Here is a 20,869-nt window from a genome sequence, read left to right as displayed (position 1 = left end):
AAGACGTGGCAGGAAAGATAACTTCCAGACAGAAGATGGCTGACAAGGGGAGCTTGCATGTTCTATTGAAGAACGGAATGCATGGTGATTTACTTTAAGAAGGAAGATATCTCATCCTGGTAGGCCTTCATTCAAGAGATATAATCTTTGGAGCAGACAAAATACATTTACCATCTTTCTCTTTTTACCTTTATTCTTGCTTTACATTCACCTTTGGTATCAGGTGACAACTGCTGTATTAGGAGTATGTTGATTACAAATTAGATGACAAAATTAAAATACAATTGATTTCATATTCAGTGTGCTGTAGTTGCACAAAATTTATTTATTATGATATGATGCACAATTTTTTAGGTTTCGTTGTCACAGAAAAAAATTCTAATATAATTTATTCTTATATGATAGCCATTGTATGGACACATTATCGTAGTGGCATTTAGTTTTCAATAAATTCAAGGCATACTTAGTTCATTAGCATTCTGAAATATTGGTTTCTCACCTATTAACTCTTATCCATGCCATGCATACTTTATTATATTAGATAAGTCAAGTGAGCTCAAAATCCAGAGAACAAATGATGGAATTTAAATTGCAACCTGTGTTTAGAAATTGTGCACTCAGGGTGTATACGCGGACAAGGAAAAAAAATTCCCGGGTTTTATCTGGACTTCCCAGTTAAAAATACGAGGGTTGTTTTTTAAGTAAGGTCCGCTTTTATTTTTTAAAAAAGATACAAATACTTTTGTAAAAAAACTTTTATTTTCTAATTCTTCACACTTTTACCTATTTTTCTACATAGTTGTCTTGTTTATTTAAGCACTTGTCATACCGTACAACTAAGTTTTTAATTCCCTCTTCAAAGAATTTGGCCGCCTGCTCCGACAGCCAAGAGTACACGGCTGCTTTCACTTCATCGTCGTCATTGAAGCGCTGCCCGCCAAGATGGTGTTTCAGGTACCGGAAAAGGTGAAAATCGCTAGGAGCAAGGTCGGGGCTGTATGGTGCATGGTCCAAAACTTCCCAGCCAAAAACACAATCAAATCCCGAGTCTTTTGAGAGGTGTGAGGCCTAGCGTTATCGTGCAGGAGCAAAACTCCTTTTGTCAGCATGCTGCGCCTTTTTGTTTTGAATTGCTCTGCGGAGCTTCTTTAGAGTTGCACAGTAGGCATCTGAGTTGATTGTCGTTCCTCGTGGAATAAAGTCCACTAGCAAAACACCGCGCCGGTCCCAGAACACAGTTGCCATAATGTTGCACTTTGACAGCGTCTCTTTGGCCTTGACCTTGACGGGTGAGGTTGTGTGTCGCTTGCTTTCGGGAGTGATATGGGATACCCATGTTTCATCTCCAGTGACAATTTGACTCAACATGTCATCCCCTTCTTCCTCGTAACGAATCAAAAAGTCCAATGAAGTGGCAAATCTCTTCCCTTTGTGGTCCTCTGTGAGGAGTCTGGGTACCCACCGAGAACACAGTTTCTTAAAGTTTAAGTTTTCAGGCACAATTTTGTACAAAACCGATCTTGAAACTTGTGGAAATTCCAAAGAAAGAGTGGAAATTGTGACTCTTCTGTCCTCACGAATCTTTGTTTCGACTGCAGCCACCAAATCATCAGTGATCACAGAGGGCCGGCCTGAGCGTTCTTCGTCATGGACGTTTTGACGGACATTTTTAAACTCTCTAACCCATTGACGCACTTTACCTTCACTCATTGCATTCAAGCCGTAAACTTCTGTTAACTGACGATGAATTTCTGCAACTGATAGGCTTCTCGCGGTCAAAAAACGTATCACTGACCGTATCTCACACGCGGCGGGCGATTCAATAATCGTCAACATTATAAAGTAACACAGCGATGCGTACACGTCAGCTACAGAGCTGCAACTTGCATCAGTGTGAACGGGAAGGATGCCGGCAAGTGGCGCGGTGGCTTGTTGCGGCGTCCGCGCGAACTACGGGACTATACGCGCGAACGGCCCTTACTTAAACAACCCTCGTACACTGTCTCCCAAGAGAAAACACACTTTTTCTGTGTTCAGTGACAGTATATTTTCCCTCGGAACTGCAAAACTTATCAATCCTTTGAATGGTTATGGTTTTATACACGGGTGCAGAATTTCCCGGCACTTTAGAAAACAAAACTCAGGGAAAAGACACGTTTTGGAAATATGTTTGATGTGCGGCAGCGTGTACACTGCATATTTTTGTATTACGAAAGTATACATTGGAATTCCATCAAACGCCGCATTTTACTTCCCAAATCATTGAAATCGAGATTGCGATGCACTTTTGTAAGCCAGTCATGCTGATGTCACGTTATCTCGCCAGCCGATGGCAGCGGATATTCAGAATGAGGACACCTGATGTAGTCAGCCAACTGCAACATCACTGTTAAGTAGCACGAACACTCAAAAAGGGAAAGTTAATAGTTTAAGTTAATATACGTAGTGTTGATACAAGAAAAGAAAAGCTTTCACATATAATATTGGTCTCTAAGGTAAATAAGGTGCAAGAGAAGCTAAGCTTTCACATATAATGTTGATCTTTTTGCACGTGTTACACTTTAAGATATAACACGCAAATGTGCCAGTAAAATTTGTAATAATGACATAAATGTCTGATCCTCAAGGTTCGAAATTCTTCTAAATGGCTCATCATGAAAGAGTTGATTTTTTAATTAGAGTCAAACGCTCTGTGATTTAAGAAATTCATGGTACATTCTCGCACATAGTTCAACTTACGTAAAAGGATATTTACTTTGAAAGTAACGCTTTTCAAACCACCATTCACAATATTTTTCCGTGACCTGTTAGAAATAGGTTCGTTTCAGCAGTTGCCAGAGAGCGCAGATAACAGGCGACACCGCACTTGCACAGCTACCATGACGTAGGAATCCTGTATGTACGTACATGTAAAACATTGAAAGATCATACATTATGTCATAAAAGAAACAAGACATCAGAGGATACTCAAAGAGCATCGGAATTTCGTGAACCATACTGAAACGTACACATTTAAAGTGCGCATTCGTATGTCCAGATTCTCAATTAAGCAGACCTTGACCTGATATTAAGCTTTTCAATGTGGTTTTCAGGATGTACATTTTCTTGGAGCATCAGTATTGTATTATATCATGTTTGGTTCTTTATTATGGCATAATGCCATACGTGCTAGAAAATGAAAATGTGCAATTGAAATACAGCAAACAGTTGAAACTAGCCAGTACTGTGGAATTAAACATTTCATTTCAAATACATTGACTGCCTCTGTGGAAAAAGTTAATAAAAGTCAATTTCTTTAGCAGACAGACACAAATAACTTCATTGTTCTGCAAGGCGATTAATGCTTGACTGTCAGAAAGGTGGAAATAAAATAAAATCTGAAACTAAAAACATGTGTTAGCCTTCTGTAATTATGTGAATGTATTTTAATTCACTTTGTAGCTCCCGGCCACAGATATCCGTTTTGTTTTCATTTGACGTTAGAGTAAACAAAGGATAAACAGCAAAATCACTAAATGTAAACACGCGTCACTTGGAGACTACCCACTGTAACTCAGACTGCTCTGCACATCAGCCCCAGATCTACGATATTTGCTAACCGGGTCGATATTAAAAAAAAAAATCGAATTTTCAAAAATATGTTCATCTTGTAGTGCACATCTTTCTGGAAACGTGTGTTCAAGGAAATGTAAGACATGTTATTTAGTCTTAAGTGTGCCAAAGTGCAGTGCCACGCCTCTTCGTACAGCATTATTCTATCACATGTCACTGTATTTCGCTCTGTGGAATTGAAATGTGTATATTTTGTAATGGACTCCATCAAACTATATTCAGGGCAGTGGAAATAAAATGTCCTGTGGTGCCTCTCCTGCTCCCAATCATCTGGTTTGACAGCCTGCCCCTCTTTAAAAAAAATCTCGCAGTAAATAGCGGATGGAATTATCTGCAATCGGGAGAACAAGAACTCTTCAGAAAGTTTGCCCTCTTTATTGCCTGTTAGCAAATAACTTGGTGTTTCGTGTGACATAAAATTAAATATAGGATACATAAAACCAAAAAAGACAAGAGACAAGCAAGAAAATACACATTTCTTCAATCCTTAGCTCCTAGCATTTTTTTCTGTCTAAACTTGCTACTGCTTTACATGGCGTGCTTTCCTTTCTGCGAAAGAATCTATTACCTCATCAAAGTTTGTCAAACATTTTGCTACATGAAAAATCAAAATGTCGTTATCGAATACTAAAAAAGCTGTTAATACTAATAATACCCAAGACTGGTGTGGTTTCTCGATCTGATTATGTCTATTTTGTCACTATCTTCTAGATAAAACAAAATAGGCCTTTCTAATATTGCAGCAATTTTGTAACACACACCAAATAAACGAGACTGTTTTGGCACAAATGGTCATTTTTATAACACGGCAGGATATAATTCACTAAGTACCAATATCAAATGCCTATTAGGCCTACTACAAGCAAAAAGCTTTATGTTAGGAAATATTTTCACATTTCATTCATATGCACCAGTTTCTCAAGCATTCGATCGAAAAGTAGTATTACGAATTTTTTATATAAATCTGGAATCATCTTATTTTTCTATAATTTGTGTGATGTCCCCATTTCTTCTCCTTCCTCGTTCTAACAAACAATCTTGTCATCACCAATTCTGTAGCTATTCCTGCCATTGTCAAACTTTGTTCGCCAATTAACTTCACTAACCCTGTCAGAATCACAGGTTTAGTTATCTCGTGATTATTCTCTGGTTAGGCATTGTTACATGTTCGTACAACACGTTTTCCACGTTACTTCCAGAATAGAACTGAAGCGGCTGCTAACCAGGGACTGTACAACTGGTCCTTACTAGTGTAGCAATCTGGCCAAAAATTTTCTGTCAAAATTTCATTTTCTTGGATACACCGAGAAGGTAATACATAATCTTTCTCACCTGTTATTGCTGTTAGTCGTTTATTTCCACTCTGGTAGTCCAAATCTATGGATTTCGCTAGTAATTATAACAACGCTGATCATTCGCAAACCCAATCAACCACATAATCAGACAGCGGTTGGCGTTCATCCGTTCGGCTTTACTCTGCTCAGCTCGTACGGCTCTGTCCCCTTTTGTCTGCGGAAGGCTTATTTCTGGATGCGACGAAGGTTCTCCTGACACACACATCACGTACACTATGCACGTATTCAAAAATCAGCTTATGATTCAATCAGAAATCAACTTAAAATGTGTTCAAAAATTTTCAAAAACCAACAGGGATGCATTTTAAAAGCATATGAATAATCGATAGACCAACGTGCGCCGGATGCTAGGTGCTTTGTGAAACAAGTTCCCCCCCCCCCCCCCCCCCCCCAAGAATATGAATTTGGTGCCCCCCCCCTTTTCCCGGTAGCGTCTAGCTGCTTGCTGAGACTGCTTCCACAGCCAAAGCCACATTCCTGCAGCCAGAAGCAGGGGAATCTGCTACTCAAACACGACTCAACTGCGCATGCGCACGAGCCCTCTCGTAACTGCTAAAACGAATCTAATGTGTGACTTCACACTCATCATAGGCAATTTGTTGTTATGAAGCATTGCATAGTCTTTCTAAAGCCTTTGGGACATTTTTCTGCTGGCAGATGTTTGCATGAGCACTGTGTATCGTTGTTGTATATGGTGCATTTCCATTGCAATTTAAGTTATTTTCGTTTTTTTTTTCCTCTCATTTATGTTTTATTGTTGAAGTATTATTCTGCAGTAGTGGGATACAGTAATATCCTTTGTTAGAGTATCGGTTCTTACCAGTCAAAATTATAAAAAATTAACAGAAAACTAAAACAATGAAAAATTCCCGGAATTCTAAAAAATTCCCGGTTTTTTTCCGGTTTTCCACTGTATGAAAAAATTCCTGGGTTTTCCCGGATCTCCTGGTTGTCCCGGGTCGTATACACCCTGGCACTTTAAGAGTTGAGAAGCACATTGAATTTTCTTAATTATGATTTTTACCTGTTGATAGAAGTATAGGCAAATGGCAGACACAGAGCTGCACTCTTAGGATGTATACCTTTTATTTTATGAGGAATGGTTACTGTGTTTGCCTGATGATCATGAATGGGTCAACATTCTGAAAACAATATAAGTAGAATAGAACCCATAACATCGTACATGCTGTTGTTATTAATAGAATGAAATCTTTGTTAGACAGCAGTGACTGTTACTTTAAATAAACATTTGATAACAAATAAAAACCTTTTCCAGTCAGTTTTTTATATACCAGGCAGTGATCAAAATGAAAGAAATTGTTAATTTTATGTCTGACTGGACAGTTAACAATTCTGAAGAGAAAAGTTAAAATTTTGTTCTGATTTTACCCACACTTTTCACAATTATTTTTGTCATTTATTCCCAAGAGGTTTTTGTATGAAGAGGCATCATTGCTAAATATAGAAAGTAGTCTGTTGCATTTCCTTATGTTTTTTCAGTATCCATGTCTGTGGTTGTTGAATCTCTTAGTTGTATATCTGGGTTCTGTAAAAATAAGCTATTTTGTGGCGGCACATTGGATGTTAGCTGTTTAGTAATGTCTAGCAAGTTGTGTTTGCTGTCAAATATTAAAACTTCCTGGCCTATTAAAACTGTGTGCTGGATCAAGACTCAAACTCGGGACCTTCGGCTTTCACGGGCAAGTGCTCTACCGACTAAGCTACCCGAGCATGACTCATGACCTTTCCTCACAGCTAAACATCTGCCATACCTCGGCTCCTACCTTCCGGACTTCACAGGAGTTCTCCTATGAAACTTGAAACTTGCAGGGCTAGCACTTCTGGAAGAAAGGATAATGTGGAGACTTGGCTTAACCACAGCAGAATGAAATTTTCACTCACTCTGCAGCAGAGTGAAAATTTCATTATGGATTATAGGCATATTTGTTGATTGAGATTTGTTGTGCGTTAAATTGCAGAGCTGCCGTGTGTTGGTGGTGTATATCAAGTGATTTACCTGTTCTCTCTATGTACAACTTGAGAAAAACTGAACATATGATCTTGTAGACACCTGCTTGCTTACATCTATCCAGTTTGTTGCTACTGTGAGGCAAAACTAGCCTAATTTTTAAGAATTCATTTTTATGTCGTGTCTTAAAAAAGGACACTTTTTAAATCAAGACAGTTTTAAAACATTTCATGTGAATGATTCTGTCAGTTACATAGCTGCTCCTTCCATGACAAAATACAATAATTAATAGCATACAGAAACATGATAAATGTAACACAACCAAGGCCCAAAAATACCTTAAAGGTGAAATTAAATTAATGAAATGGATAGCTACAACATATATTTGTCATCCATAGTTGACTGTGCACCTTAGCACAAATAAGAGGCAGCAAAAAATAAAATTACACCCTCAATAATGCTATAATCCAGTGTGGGTCACAATGAACTTCAGAGCTTGTGCTCAGATCAGAAGTGAAGCAGGTTTTTTGGTCATCCATTTGTTGGAATGCAAGTGTGCTGTGTACATGAGTGACATGGTGACGGGGTCAAGCTGAAATTTTCAGTCTCTTTGATGTAGAGACAGTGCAGAAAGACTTGAGTGTTAGGCTTTGGAGGTGGATATGGTGGTGATAGGGGAAATGACACCCAGGGTTGACTTAAAGGTCTGCTTTTTAATGCTTCTTCCCATGTTAGCAATGGATGTGCAGAAGAGTACAAACTCTGGTTTTCAGAAACGTAGATGAGGCTAACTAGAACGAATGGCCACCTCAGCCTATAACTTAAAGATGCAGTAAGATGTGCTAATACTAGCCATCAGCTATGAAAGTGCCAGAGTGTACTGTTCTAATTGAACCCTTAGGTTCAAGAACTTGTTACAGTGAGTGTGACATTCAGGAATGTAGATACATGTAGACAAATTATCTGTTGTAGACTTGTTCATCTGAAGTTACTATCACTGGGAAACTCTTAATTCTTAAACTCTGCCTTGCTTCGCATTTGAGGCCTTCTATGTAAGGTGTTAGGGTCTGTTTGCTTATAGGCGACATGTGACTGCATCTGTTTTTACCTCCAGTTTACAGTCAGTGAGCATGAAATTAGGTATTTCCCAGTGCGTGTGACCTCTTAATGCACTGACCGAAGTGGCTTGCACTGTACACCTCTCCGTAAGTTAAAAGGCTTAAATGAATATTCATACTCAGATGTTTTTTGCAAACTTCCATGATTTGTTCATTACACTAGGACAGAAACAAAAAATTAATAAATTATGTCAATCTCTTCATTGGAGAAATCTCCTATGGCAGTATCAGTGGCCTAAGAATGAAATTATCAAAACAAAATTAAAATTTACATTTCCACTGGACATCACTACTCTAGTCCACCACACACGAGTAACTGAATTTGCTAAATGACTCTGTGCTGAGTCAAACCTTATTGTGGATGGGGAAACTTGGATGAACTGTAAGGTGAGTTCATCCACACACAAAAAGCCGAGCGTCGATTCGGTGGCTTGGCATGACCGATTTTGTAGCAGCCAGGCCAGCTGAGCCACACCGGTCCATGTGAATTTCTCCACATAAGGCAAGGTTTCGCTCAGTGCAGAGCCATTTGGTCTGTTGGTTTGTGCATTTGTGGCAGCCTTAACATTTGTCATATTTGAGCATGTTTCTCTTTTTGCATTGTTGCATTTCTGTTTGTAGTAAGAGTGAATTGCAGGTTTTAGGGTCCCATTTTCGCCTGAAATGTCTGTTATGCTTTCTGTAAATGCATAGCAAATTACTTTCCACAGTTATTTTCACACCATGTTCTTCCATATCTTTCTCCAGCCATACCATCTCACAGCCACCATACTATTGAAACAGTGGGAGGATGAAGTAAGAAGTTAATATATGTGTGTTTTTACCAGTACTTCATGGCTTATTCTTCAAGATAAGTTATTACTTTGTTATTGATCTGAAAATTCTAGCTTGCATCTGTATACTCTTCATGGGACAAGAACAAGAAGCTAATATATGTATCATCTTTCTGAGGAAAGATGTAAGTGCTGTGGAATGTCGGTTGACAGTCGCAGAGTGCAGTATTTTATTTATTAGTTCGCATTGCTGGCATGTGTGAATGTAATGTTGTCTTTTGCTGTATTGCTTCTTACTTGAAATTTCTGTTAAGATATCGGACATGCATATTTTTGTCATTAATGCAAAACAAATATTTGGTTGTGGTTTGTTTTGGTTGCTCATGCCACATCAGGTTTGTATCTAGTTCGTTCTTTTATAAAATATATTTATATGAATGATTTTGTTGATAGCCTGTAAACAAAATGAGAGTTTGTCACGTAGAGGTGGTGTTAAATGGCAGACTGGTACATATAAGTTGGATATCATTAAACTGTTGTACTAGCTCATCCTCCATCAGATGCACATCTAAACACCCCCCCCCCCCCTCACCCCCCCCCCCCCCCCACACACACACACAGAGGGATGTGCACGTATGCACAAATGGCCACTCACAGTGCCCGGAAATTGTGTGTGCGCATGCGACCGATGAAGGCCTTAGTCTAATAGCTTTATAATATCCAACAGAATTTTTATATACTGTCTGCTGCTCAACACCACCTCTTTGTGGCGGGTAGCAATCTGTCCTAACTTGTATTGTTATATCATCCAAGATTTGTTCATTGTTTAAAGAAGAATTCACAAAAGTCGTTGAGCAATATAGTTTGAATTGAAAATGACAGCTCCTGTAGTGATGAAATTGTGCAAAAAACAATATTTGGATGTCAGATGTATAATTATCCTTACATTATTGTTTTTCAGGAGTTGCGCAGGCACATGTGCGCATGTGATTGCGCGCATCTCTCTCTCTTGTTTTCATTAGTTTCTGACAGCTGTTTTGCCTGAGATTCTGTAGCTTGTGTTGGGCATATTGTCTCTTGTTACATGTACTTAAGTTCGTGTTTGTGAATGTAGATTGCTATTGACTATTAGTGTTTGTGAGCTTTTAGTCTGATGCATGTTTTATGGGCTCCCCTTTTAATGAAATAATTTTTTTATATAATCTTTGCTTCACTTACTGACTGGAAGCATGTGATACATGGAAATCAGTAGACATATTGACGTTAAAACATTACTGCTGCTCAGAATGGCTGCTTCAAGGATGCATGCCTTTTGTTTGTGTGCCAAACAGGATTTTAATTCGCAAGAACAAGAATGATTTTGGTAGATTGGAGGAGTGGGAAGTGAATAAAAGTAACAAGCTGCCAAGGAGATTCTTATGGTATTGATATATCAATGTTGTTAAGAAAACTCTTTCAATTTTTTTTTAAATCAGTAGTCAGCCAGTGGCATAGATCTGAAAATAGTTTCAAGTGCAATTGTGGTTTGTGTAAATATCAGAATGTAAGCTACACTTTATGCTGGGGTGGGTAATTGTTGTAGTTCAGGGGCCACTTTGTGGTAGCTGGGGTTATGGGAGGACTGCATGTATTAAAATGTTTGCATTCACTAGTTAACTTTGTGTTTCAGAAAGGGTCAATTCTTCATTATACACAGGTCATTCATCACCAATTGTACATTTTTTTCTGAGTTTCATGGTTTCACTATCATTTATATACTTAAATTTCCACAGATAATATGGAAATAGACCAGATCGGTGGAATAAAGCTGCACATTTGTGCTGTATGTGCAAATAATGTTGATATTCTTGGTACTCGGTGCTGTGGCTGATGGGAGAGAGTGTAAATCGTAACTGCCTTTACGATTACTCCCACTAGCTGCTGCACAAAGTGTCAGTGTGGTTTGCATGAATAGTATCTACAATTCGCATGTATATTCAAGTGGCTGTCCTAGTGAAGACCCTTGGTCATCCACAGGAAAGAAATGTCAGTTCAAGGAAGATTTCTCTGACTGTGATGATGGGCTGCACGAAAACCTGTAGTGTTGTGCATGTGGCCCACGGACCACTATTTGCTCACACCTGGTTTAGTGTATGTGCTTATATGACATTCTTGTAATAAAATGAACAGTCTTCACTCAATTTCTTACTTTAAAAATTCAAGTGAGTGGAAAGATTTTTCAAAGAAATATTCCGACATTTGTCTCTTAAATTTTGGAGTTAATGTTTTTATTGACCATTGAAAGTGTATTGAAGTTTTTGTACTTGAGTACTGTAATTTTTCTGCACAAGTCTTTTTTTTCTTTTATTTATTATAGTTTGCTCGTGTTATATGGTCATGGTTTGTCTTGTAGAGGGAGCGGCTTACTGAAAAAGCACAAAACGGGTAAGATGTACTGTGTTGTCATTATGAGTATCTGCAGATTTTGGAAGGAATTTCTACATGAATGTTTTGAATGGCCTCCACTATAATTTAGATTACAGTGTACTCTCCATTATCTGTGGTAATTGGGGACATGAAAACAATGGATAATCAAATTTAGCAGATAACTCACAATTTAAGTACACGGTAATTTATTAGAGCTGTTCAAAAACAAAAATTACAGTGTCATAATTAAAACCACTTAAATGATTTTTACAATACATTCTACTTTATTCATAGTATAGTGTGTGAGAATAAGTTACTTACAAAAATAGAGTCTAAGCCAATTTCACATTACACTACACTACTTTGAAACAACATAATCTTGAATTGATTTCTGTCTCAGTGAGGAAGCTTGTCTTTCACATATCGAACTAAATATTTCTTTTACACAACCCCAAATTGTCAGAAAGGGGAGCATCTTCTTGCTGTTCCAGGTAGTCCATTAACTCTTTGGCGCATTGCAGTGCTGATGCATGCCCGATTGCTATTTTTGGAATTAGAGGAATGTTATCGTCTTCATTGCATTCACCTCCTCAGATTTCCGTTGTACTTGCTGAACAATAGCACTTTCACTCAACATCCCGTGACCTAGCTCTGTGCGGTCCACATCAGACCTTTCAGAAATATTTTCTTTGTCAACCGCTTCATACAGTGGACTACTTTTCAAAACAGCAGCTAATGCTGCTAATGAGCAGTCATAGTAATCACTGATTTCATCAATTTTAGGATTAATGTTTTTCTATGGCTTGGTTAAGTTTGAGGCCTTCGACACCTCATAAATTGCATTTAGCACAGTCAGTTGTTTCCAAAATGTTTGAAGATGGCTGCCTTCATCAATAAGTTTCTATAGCAGATTTCCTCTATAAATTTTCTTCATGACAGCAATGACGTCCTGATCAATTGGCTGAATTAAGGTCTCACAGTAAGAGGTAAGGATTTTACAAATATCATCCCATCATCCGTTTTCAGAAAAAGTTAATTCGAATGCAATGGTGCATTGGCCAGTAACATTAAAACCCTTGCAGGTAGACCCTTGAATGCTAAATGTTCTCGCACCTGTGGCACTAAGCAGTTTTGGAACCATGTTTGAAATATTGTGAAGTCCATCCAAGCCCCTTTTGGTGAAAATAATGGAATTGTGCATTTCTTATCCTTTGAAACAGTGTGGTTTTTTATCTTTATCTATTATATCAAGCTTAACTTTATGTGATCCTGTACAACAGCACAGTTATCCTTCCCTTACTTGATTTATAACCAGGCACACTACACTCAGTCACTAAAGCTAAAGTCTTTGTTGTAGACTCTTCCAAAACAGTCTGGTTTTATCGGTTTGTCTGCATTGTATATTTTTGCTCCAGCTGTAAATTTTTGTTGTGCAATAGTGCCCTGAAAATCATTACAAAATTCAGAAGCAACCTTATTATCTGCACTTTTCTTCTCGGATGGCGGTCTCCTGGGTACTGTGACTGACGCTGTTTAAATGTTATTAGTCAGCTGGGAGATGCATTAAAATCTTTCAATCGCCAAGGTTTTGAAGAAAAACTGAGCTTGTTTGGCGCATATTGGGCCAGATACTTGTGTGCCATCTGCTCTTTTCTACTGAAACCATTCCAATGTGGATTTATCCAGTTCTGCATATGCAAATATTTTTTGCAGCCTTATGCTTTGACAAAGCTTGAGATGAGTCAGAAATGCCAACAAACTCAATTACTTTGTTTTTGTTTTTCTGAATATCACGGATCATAGTTCTAAATTGTCAGCACAACATGTTTTCGTTTTTCAGACATTGGCACTAACAGAAACCAAATGACTACAGCAGCCATCATAAAAATATAGTCCAGCACTTGAGGGGTTCGAGCAGCACATTGTTTAATGCACTGGTGTTGTAATGTGACATTATTGTTCACTGGTAATCACTCCAGGGTATTTTCAGCAACTTAAAAAAAGTTGGGAGAAAGAGTCTGCAGATAATCCACAAAGTGGTAATTCAGAGTTTACTCCCTTTCGAGCAATGATTATTTTATAGTAACTGTTCAGTAGATACTAAGTGATACTCCGTTTAACTTAATGATGGTGCAGTACTTGTAACAGTATGTGCCATTTGTGTCTTGGTTTCTTGCAGTCAGTCGAGGATTCAGCACACAATTCACTTGAAGACTGCAATACATACACTTGTAAATAATTTAGGAGTAAAGGAGACCACTCTCTGCATAGCAGAAGCATTGATTCATTGACAGACACACAAAAAAGTAATAAAACTTGCTATCTTCCAGAATAAATTCTTTGTGTATTTGTACTCTACCTTAACAATCTCCTCTATCCTACTGTGCCCTCACTTCCCAACAGTTTTCCCCTCCTGTGTCCTGTCACCCTCTCTCAGTCCATGTCTCCACATCGTCTTCTGTGCCGCACTTCACTGCCTCCAGTACCTGTACATCTGTGACACCATCCTTCCCTCCTGCATTCCTAGCCAGCAAACCTGGTGCCTCTCCCTGAGCCACTAGCTAGCGACACCAACCTCTCATCCTACCCTCCCCTAACCTACCCTACCCACTGAAATGCAGTTGTGGCAGTGTCTGTCCAGGTGGCACAATGTAGGGGCACGTGTGTGTGTGTGTGTGTGTGTGTGTGTGTGTGTGTGTGTGTGTTTGCACTAACTTCCAATTGTCTAAAAACCATGTACAGACCAACAGTTTCCCATTTTGGTGGATGGTAATAGAAGCTCTTCTCACATTAAGAATCTGTTGTAAGTAGTATCACTTCTAGTAATGGCATAAATAGAACTGCAGACACACTGTTAATTTCTATAAGTATTTTAAATCTGAGCTTGCTTTGATACGAACAGTTTCCATTGTCATCGAGGCAGGGCCGGTTTGAAAACATTTTTCCACACAAGCAACTTACCGTTTGTGCTCCTTTCAGTGTGACCCAAGTGGCTGCTACTAATTGCAATCCATACCATATAGAAGTCTTACCGTTGAAGCACCTCTGACGCCCCTCTCAGCCTAGTGCTCCCAACTTGCTTGCGGCTTGTGTTGCTTGGGTCTCAAACTGGCCTTATATCAAAGAAGTCATCATTTCTGGCATCAGCAAAAAATAAATTCCTTTGAATTTTAGGAAATAGAATGTTGAGAAAATGATTGAAAGGTCTGCAGATGACCAATTTTTCATTATTTTTATACAGGGTGACAATTATTGAACTGCATGGAAAAAACATAAATTAGTTACAAACTATGGCATGCACATACTTTAGTCAACATGTAAATGTCACTACAGTTATTTGAATTTAGGTTATGACATATTCAATATGCCTGCCGTCTTTGGCGAAGATCCCAAAGTGTCCTCCAGGACATCAAACAGTCTCCCGCTATGATGGGTCAAGCTCCGTCTTGCATGAACCACATCTTCTCGAAATCAGGGTCACTTCAGATAATGGGAATGAAATCGTCTACCAAAACCTTCACGTACTGTTTGGTAGTCACTGGACCATCAAGGAATGTCGCACCGGTTATTCCATGACTGGACATTGCACGCCACAAAGTCACCCATTGAGGGTGAAGAGACTACTTGATTGTAGCATGCTGATTCTCAGTCCCCCGTATGCGCCAATTTTGTTGATTGAGGAACCCGTCAAAATGAAAGTGGGCTTCCTCGCTAAACCAAACCATATTCATGTCAAAGTACTGTTCGTCAATTCTGTGGACAATAGTATTGGCGGAACACAACTGCTGCTACATGGTCCTGGGGCTTAATCATTGATGGGTTTGAATTTTGTGTGGGAAGAGATGTAGGTCTCCAAAAACAATTTGTCGCAGTGCCTCACAGTTGATTCCCACATATTGTGGAGCTCGAGTGATCGATTTCCTGGGGCTGGTTTGAAACACAGTACATGTCTTCTCAACTCTGTCATTTTATTTATTCTCGAATCAGAAAGATACAAATTTACAGTTGCCGTACACATCAATAAATATATACACACAAATTGTATTTATATTACATGTGCACAGTACTTTGCAACTCCAAGGCGCTTGGAGTGGCTTGCAGGAGATCAGTCTTCGTGCAGGATGTGGGGCACAAGAGGCACTGGAGCATGTGGCTTGTGGTTTGTTCTTGTCCACAATCACAGGACGTATCTTCTGTTATGAAGCCCCATCTCTTCAGGTTGTCTCTGGATCGTCCAACTCCTGATCGTAATCTGTTTAAAGATTTCCACACCAGCCAGCTCTCGTTGTATCCAGGTGGTAGTTCTTCAGCTTCTGGCGTCTTCAAGTGAGGCGTCGACTTCTTCCATAACTCCCGCCTTGCCTTCTCTGGTGAAATGGTGAGCTTTTCGGATGTTCTCAGGAAGCTCTTTCGCGATCTCGGCCATTGCTGTGGTGGATTATGCCTGTGCAGTGGATGGGCACTGTCCTGTTCCACTTTCAGTCTCTCCTTGTTGGCAGCCACTGTTCTGCGTATCCATGGTGGCGCTATTCCAGCCAGGCAGTAGAGCTTATCAGTTGGGGTAGGTCTTAAGCAAGCTGTGATCAACCTGCAGGTTTCGTTGAGAGCAATGTCTACTTGTCTGGCATGTGATGACTTGTACCAGACTGGAAAAGCATATTCAGCAGTAGAAAAGCGAAGTGCCATTGCAGAACTGCGAATAGTTTGTGGATGTGATCCCCATGTGTCCCCGCTAGTTTGCGAATTAGGTTGTTTCGAGTGGAGATTTTCATTTTGGTGTTCTTGCAGTGAGTTTTGAATGTCAGAGTTCTGTCGAGAGTGACTCCCAAGTATTTAGGTGCGTGATTGCCAACAATTTTGGAAAATATTTCGAGTAAATTTCCCCACCATGTTATAGTTCTGGGTGGAGATTTTAATTTGCCGGATATAGACTGGGAGACTCAAATGTTCATAATGGGTGGCAGGGACAAAGAATCCAGTGAAATTTTTTTAAGTGCTTTATCTGAAAACTACCTTGAGCAGTTAAACAGAGAGCCGACTCGTGGTGGCGATAACATATTAGACCTTCTGGTAACAAACAGACCCGAACTATTTGAAACAGTTAACGCAGAACAGGGAATCGGCGATCTTAAGGCGGTTACTGCATCGATGATTTCAGCCGTAAATATAAATATTAAAAAAGGTAGGAAGATTTTTCTGTTTAGCAAAGGTGACAAAAAGCAGATTACAGAGTACCTGACGGCTCAACACGAAAGTTTTGTCTCAAGTACAGATAGCGTCCGTTGAGGATCAGTGGACAAAGTTCAAAACCATCGTACAATATGCGTTAGATGAGTATGTGCCAAGCAAGATTGTAAGAGATGGAAAAGAGCCACCGTGGTACAACAACCGAGTTAGAAAACTGCTGCGGAAGCAAAGGGAACTTCACAGCAAACATAAACATAGCCAAAGCCTTGCAGACAAACAAAAATTACGCGAAGCGAAATGTAGTGTGAGGAGGGCTATGCGAGAGGCGTTCAATGAATTCGAAAGTAAAGTTCTGTGTACTGACTTGGCAGAAAATCCTAAGAAATTTTGGTCTTATGTCAAAGCGGTAGGTGGATCAAAACAAAATGTCTAGACGCTCTATGACCAAAATGGTACTGAAACAGAGGATGACAGACTAAAGGCCGAAATAATAAATGTCTTTTTCCAAAGCTGTTTCACAGAGGAAGACTGCACTGTAGTTCCTTCTCTAGATTGTCGCACAGATGACAAAATGGTAGATATCGAAATAGATGACAGAGGGATAGAGAAACAATTAAAATCGTTCAAAAGAGGAAAGGCCAATGGACCTGATGGGATACCAGTTCAATTTTAAACAGAGTACGCGAAGGAACTTGCCCCCCTTCCTGCAGCGGTGTACCGTAGGTCTCTAGAAGAGCGTAGCATTCCAAAGGATTGGAAAAGGGCACAGGTCATCCCCGTTTTCAAGAAGGGCCATCGAACAGATGTGCAGAACTGTAGACCTATATCTCTTAACGTCAATCAGTTGTAGAATTTTGGAACACATATTATGTTCGAGTATGACTTTTCTGGAGACTAGAAATCTACTCTGTAGGAATCAGCATGGGTTTCGAAAAAGATGGTCGTGTGAAACCCAGCTCGTGCTATTCGTCCACGAGACTCACAGGGCCATAGACATGGATTCACAGGTAGATGCTGTGTTTCTTGACTTCCGCAAGGCGTTCGATACAGTTCCCCACAGTCGTTTAATGAACAAAGTAAGAGCCTTTGGGCTATCAGACCAATTGTGTGATTGGATTGAAGAGTTCCTAGATAACGGAATGCAGCATGTCATTCTCAATGGAGAGAAGTCTTCCGAAGTAAGAGTGATTTCAGGTGTGCTGCAGGGGAGTGTCATAGACCGTTGCTATTCACAATATACATGAATGACCTTGTTAATGACATCGGAAGTTCACTGAGGCTTTTTGCAGATGATGCTGTGGTGTATCGAGAGGTTGTAACAATGGAAAATTGTACTGAAATGCAGGAGGATCTGCAGCGAATTGACGCATGGTGCAGGGAATGGCAATTGAATCTCAATGTAGACAAGTGTAATGTGCTGCGAATACATAGAAATCTAGATCCCTTATCATTTAGCTACAAAATAGCAGGTCAGAAACTGGAAGCAGTTAATTCCATAAATTATCTGGGAGTACGCATTAGGAGTGATTTAAAATGGAATGATCATATAAAGTTGATCGTCTGTAAAGCAGATGCCAGACTGAGATTCATTGGAAGAATCCTAAGGAAATGCAATCCAAAAACAAAGGAATTAGGTTACAGTGCGCTTGTTTGCCCACTGCTTGAATACTGCTCAGCACTGTGGGATCCGTACCAGATAGGGTTGATAGAAGAGATAGAGAAGACCCAACAGAGAGCAGCGTGCTTCGTTACAGGATCATTTAGTAATTGTGAAAGCGTTACGGAGATGATAGATAAACTCCAGTGGAAGACTCTGCAGGAGAGACACTCAGTAGCTCGGTACAGGCTTTTGTTGAAGTTTCGAGAACATACCTTCACCAAAGAGTCAAGCAGTATATTGCTCCCTCCTACATATATCTCGCGAAGAAACCATGAGGATAAAATCAGAGAGATTAGAGCCCACACAGAAGCATACCGACAATCCTTCTTTCCACGAACAATACGAGACTGGAATAGAAGGGAGAACCGATAGAGGCACTCAGGGTACCCTCCGCCACACACCATCAGGTGGCTTGAAGAGTATGGATGTAGATGTAGATGATGGTGGAGTTGGATGCCTGACCGTGCAATATGTAGCTCACGATTAGCTTCCCTGTTCCTTAAATGAAAGGCACACACTTGTGTCTTCGAAGGGTTTGGTCTGAGTTGGTTCCGATTGTAGTAGCTTGACAGTGTTCTAAGTGCTGTTGTCAGGTTTCTTTCCACTCTTTCAAAGCATGAGCTCTGTGTAGCAAGGGCTAGGTCATCTGCATATAAGAATCTCCTTGTGCCTGGGGTCAATGGCTGGTCGTTGGTATATATGTTGAAAAGAAGTGGAGCCAAGACGCTTCCCTGAGGTAGACCATTTTTCTGCGCTCTCCAGCGACTGTGTTGTCCTTGAAATTCAACAAAAAACCTGCGGTTTTGGCAGAGGGTACTGAGAAGTTTTAACGAGGTGGGCGTTGTTGATCATATTGTATAGTTTTGCATGGAGTAACCGATGATGGACAGTATCGTATGCTACTGTGAGATCCACGAAGACCACGCCTGTTACTTGACGGGTTTCAAAACCATCCTCTATAAACTGAGTGAGATTCAGAAGTTGCCCTGTGCATCTTCTGTTTGGTCGAAATCCTGCTTGTTCGGGTATGAGAAGAAGGTCTATTACTGGTAGGATTATATTCAGAATCATACGTTCGAACAGTTTATAAAGGTGACTCAAAAGGCTAACTGGTCTGAAATTCTTTGGATGATTTGATTCCTTTCCAGGTTTCAGAAGAGCTATCACCCTGCTCTTTCGCCAGATCTTTGGTATTTGGCACTGGTTCATGCAGTTGTTGAAAAGCTGCAGGATCCAATTTCTTGTTTCTGGGCCGAAATTCTTGATTTGCTCCATACGGATGTCATCTAGAACGGATGCTTTACAGTTTTACTCTCCTTAATAGCCTTGTTTATTTCAGATATCTCGAATGGGAGAGTCAGATCCCTTGTTTGTTCTTGGGCCTCTTGCTGTACTTTTGGAACTTTGATTCTATGGCTTCCTTTCCCATTCATGAGCAGTTGGTGTGCTATCTGATCTGCAGTAATGTTGCAATGTGCTGTGGATCTGGTTGGGTCATTATTGAGGCGTCTCAGTAATCTCCACGCTTTATGACTGTTTCTGATGAGATCAAGTTCTTCCATAGTTTTAACCCAAGAATTCCTTTTGGATTCTTTCAGAGATGCAATAAGTTTATTCCCAGCCGATTCCCAGCATTGTCTCGCCGAATGGATCTTCTTCGAATAATACCTTATACTCTGTAAATTGAGCACCGAGTTCGGAAGTTAGACCAGGAATGTATGACGTTCGACAACCCCGAGGAATTGCAATTCTGGAGCACCTCTTTACAGCCCTCACAAAAGTATCATACGAGTCAGGTGAAGGTTCAATATTGAGAATTGCATATTCATTGTGTTTCAAGCAGTGCCTAGTCTCACTTCGTTTTTATTATTAGTCGTACCCCAGTTGTTCAGCAGTTAGCTGGTCCATATCTTCCTTATGTTAAGTCTGTAAACCATTAATCATAAATTTTTGCAACATCAAATGTGTAAAGTAACTACCCCATGCTGTAGTGATTGAATCTGTAATGTTGGCTTTAAGCAAAGTAGCAGAATAAGGGTGCACTTTCTCGTGCATTTAAGTAACAGAAGAGTGACATTCGCATTTGAGTTTTTTCCTGCCCAATATTGACTGAGAAAACAAAATAAAGATTTAGTGAAGTCATGTTAACAATGTGTTAATGTGTACTGTAGACATATTGCAACATATAATATGGAAGTTCAAAATGATATTGCCAGTAGTTTTAATTGAAATTGCTTTGTCTTATTTTTTTTTTTTTTTTATTTAGCTCTTCGCAGTGTTTTAACAGATTTGCATCATTCAACAGTGCCACTCAAGTCCACAGTTACTTATAATTTTAGCAATTACAGGAATTTTTCCTTAACTTCATTTACGATGAACCAACAGGATCAAGGCATGGAGTACGGAGGATACCACACTCATCACGTGGCGTTGGAGGACCTAGAGCTAGAAGATCGAACATGCACTTCAGGTATATACTACGTGACATCCTCCTGAATTTTGCAGTGTTCGTGTTTTTGTGTTTTGGAATGATCTTGAATGATCATGATATGATTAAAATAGCATTTGCCTAAACTATTGTGGAAGAAATACCACATTACCAAACTATCAATATTTACAGTAGTAAGAGCCACTCACCATTGTGAACAAACAGGAAATGTATTTGAATCAGAGATGATTAGTGTAAAGTGAGAGGAGGGAAGGGATGTTCTACAGTTCTGTTCTAGGTACAGTGTCCAAATATAAGCCACACTATTACTAATGGGGGGAGAGGGGCGGGCAGAAAAAAA

The 20,869-nt window shown here is 39.7% G+C and overlaps 1 protein-coding gene across 2 annotated transcripts in view; it reads left to right on the top strand.

The window, feature by feature from the left end:
• The window catches only part of LOC126260086 (E3 ubiquitin-protein ligase KCMF1-like), a 99,530-nt gene that overhangs the window by 52,548 nt on the left and 26,113 nt on the right, over positions 1-20,869 (top strand). For both annotated transcript variants that reach the window (XM_049957299.1, XM_049957298.1), the window contains exon 5: positions 20,453-20,550. In XM_049957299.1, the coding sequence (XP_049813256.1) occupies positions 20,453-20,550 (98 nt within the window). The remainder of the gene's footprint in view (positions 1-20,452; positions 20,551-20,869) is intronic.

The sequence above is a fragment of the Schistocerca nitens genome, chromosome 5 (assembly GCF_023898315.1).
Source record: "Schistocerca nitens isolate TAMUIC-IGC-003100 chromosome 5, iqSchNite1.1, whole genome shotgun sequence".
Taxonomy (NCBI): Eukaryota; Metazoa; Arthropoda; class Insecta; order Orthoptera; family Acrididae; genus Schistocerca; species Schistocerca nitens.
Note: the sequence above shows the minus strand (reverse complement) of the source record. Positions and strands in the feature narration are given on the sequence as shown.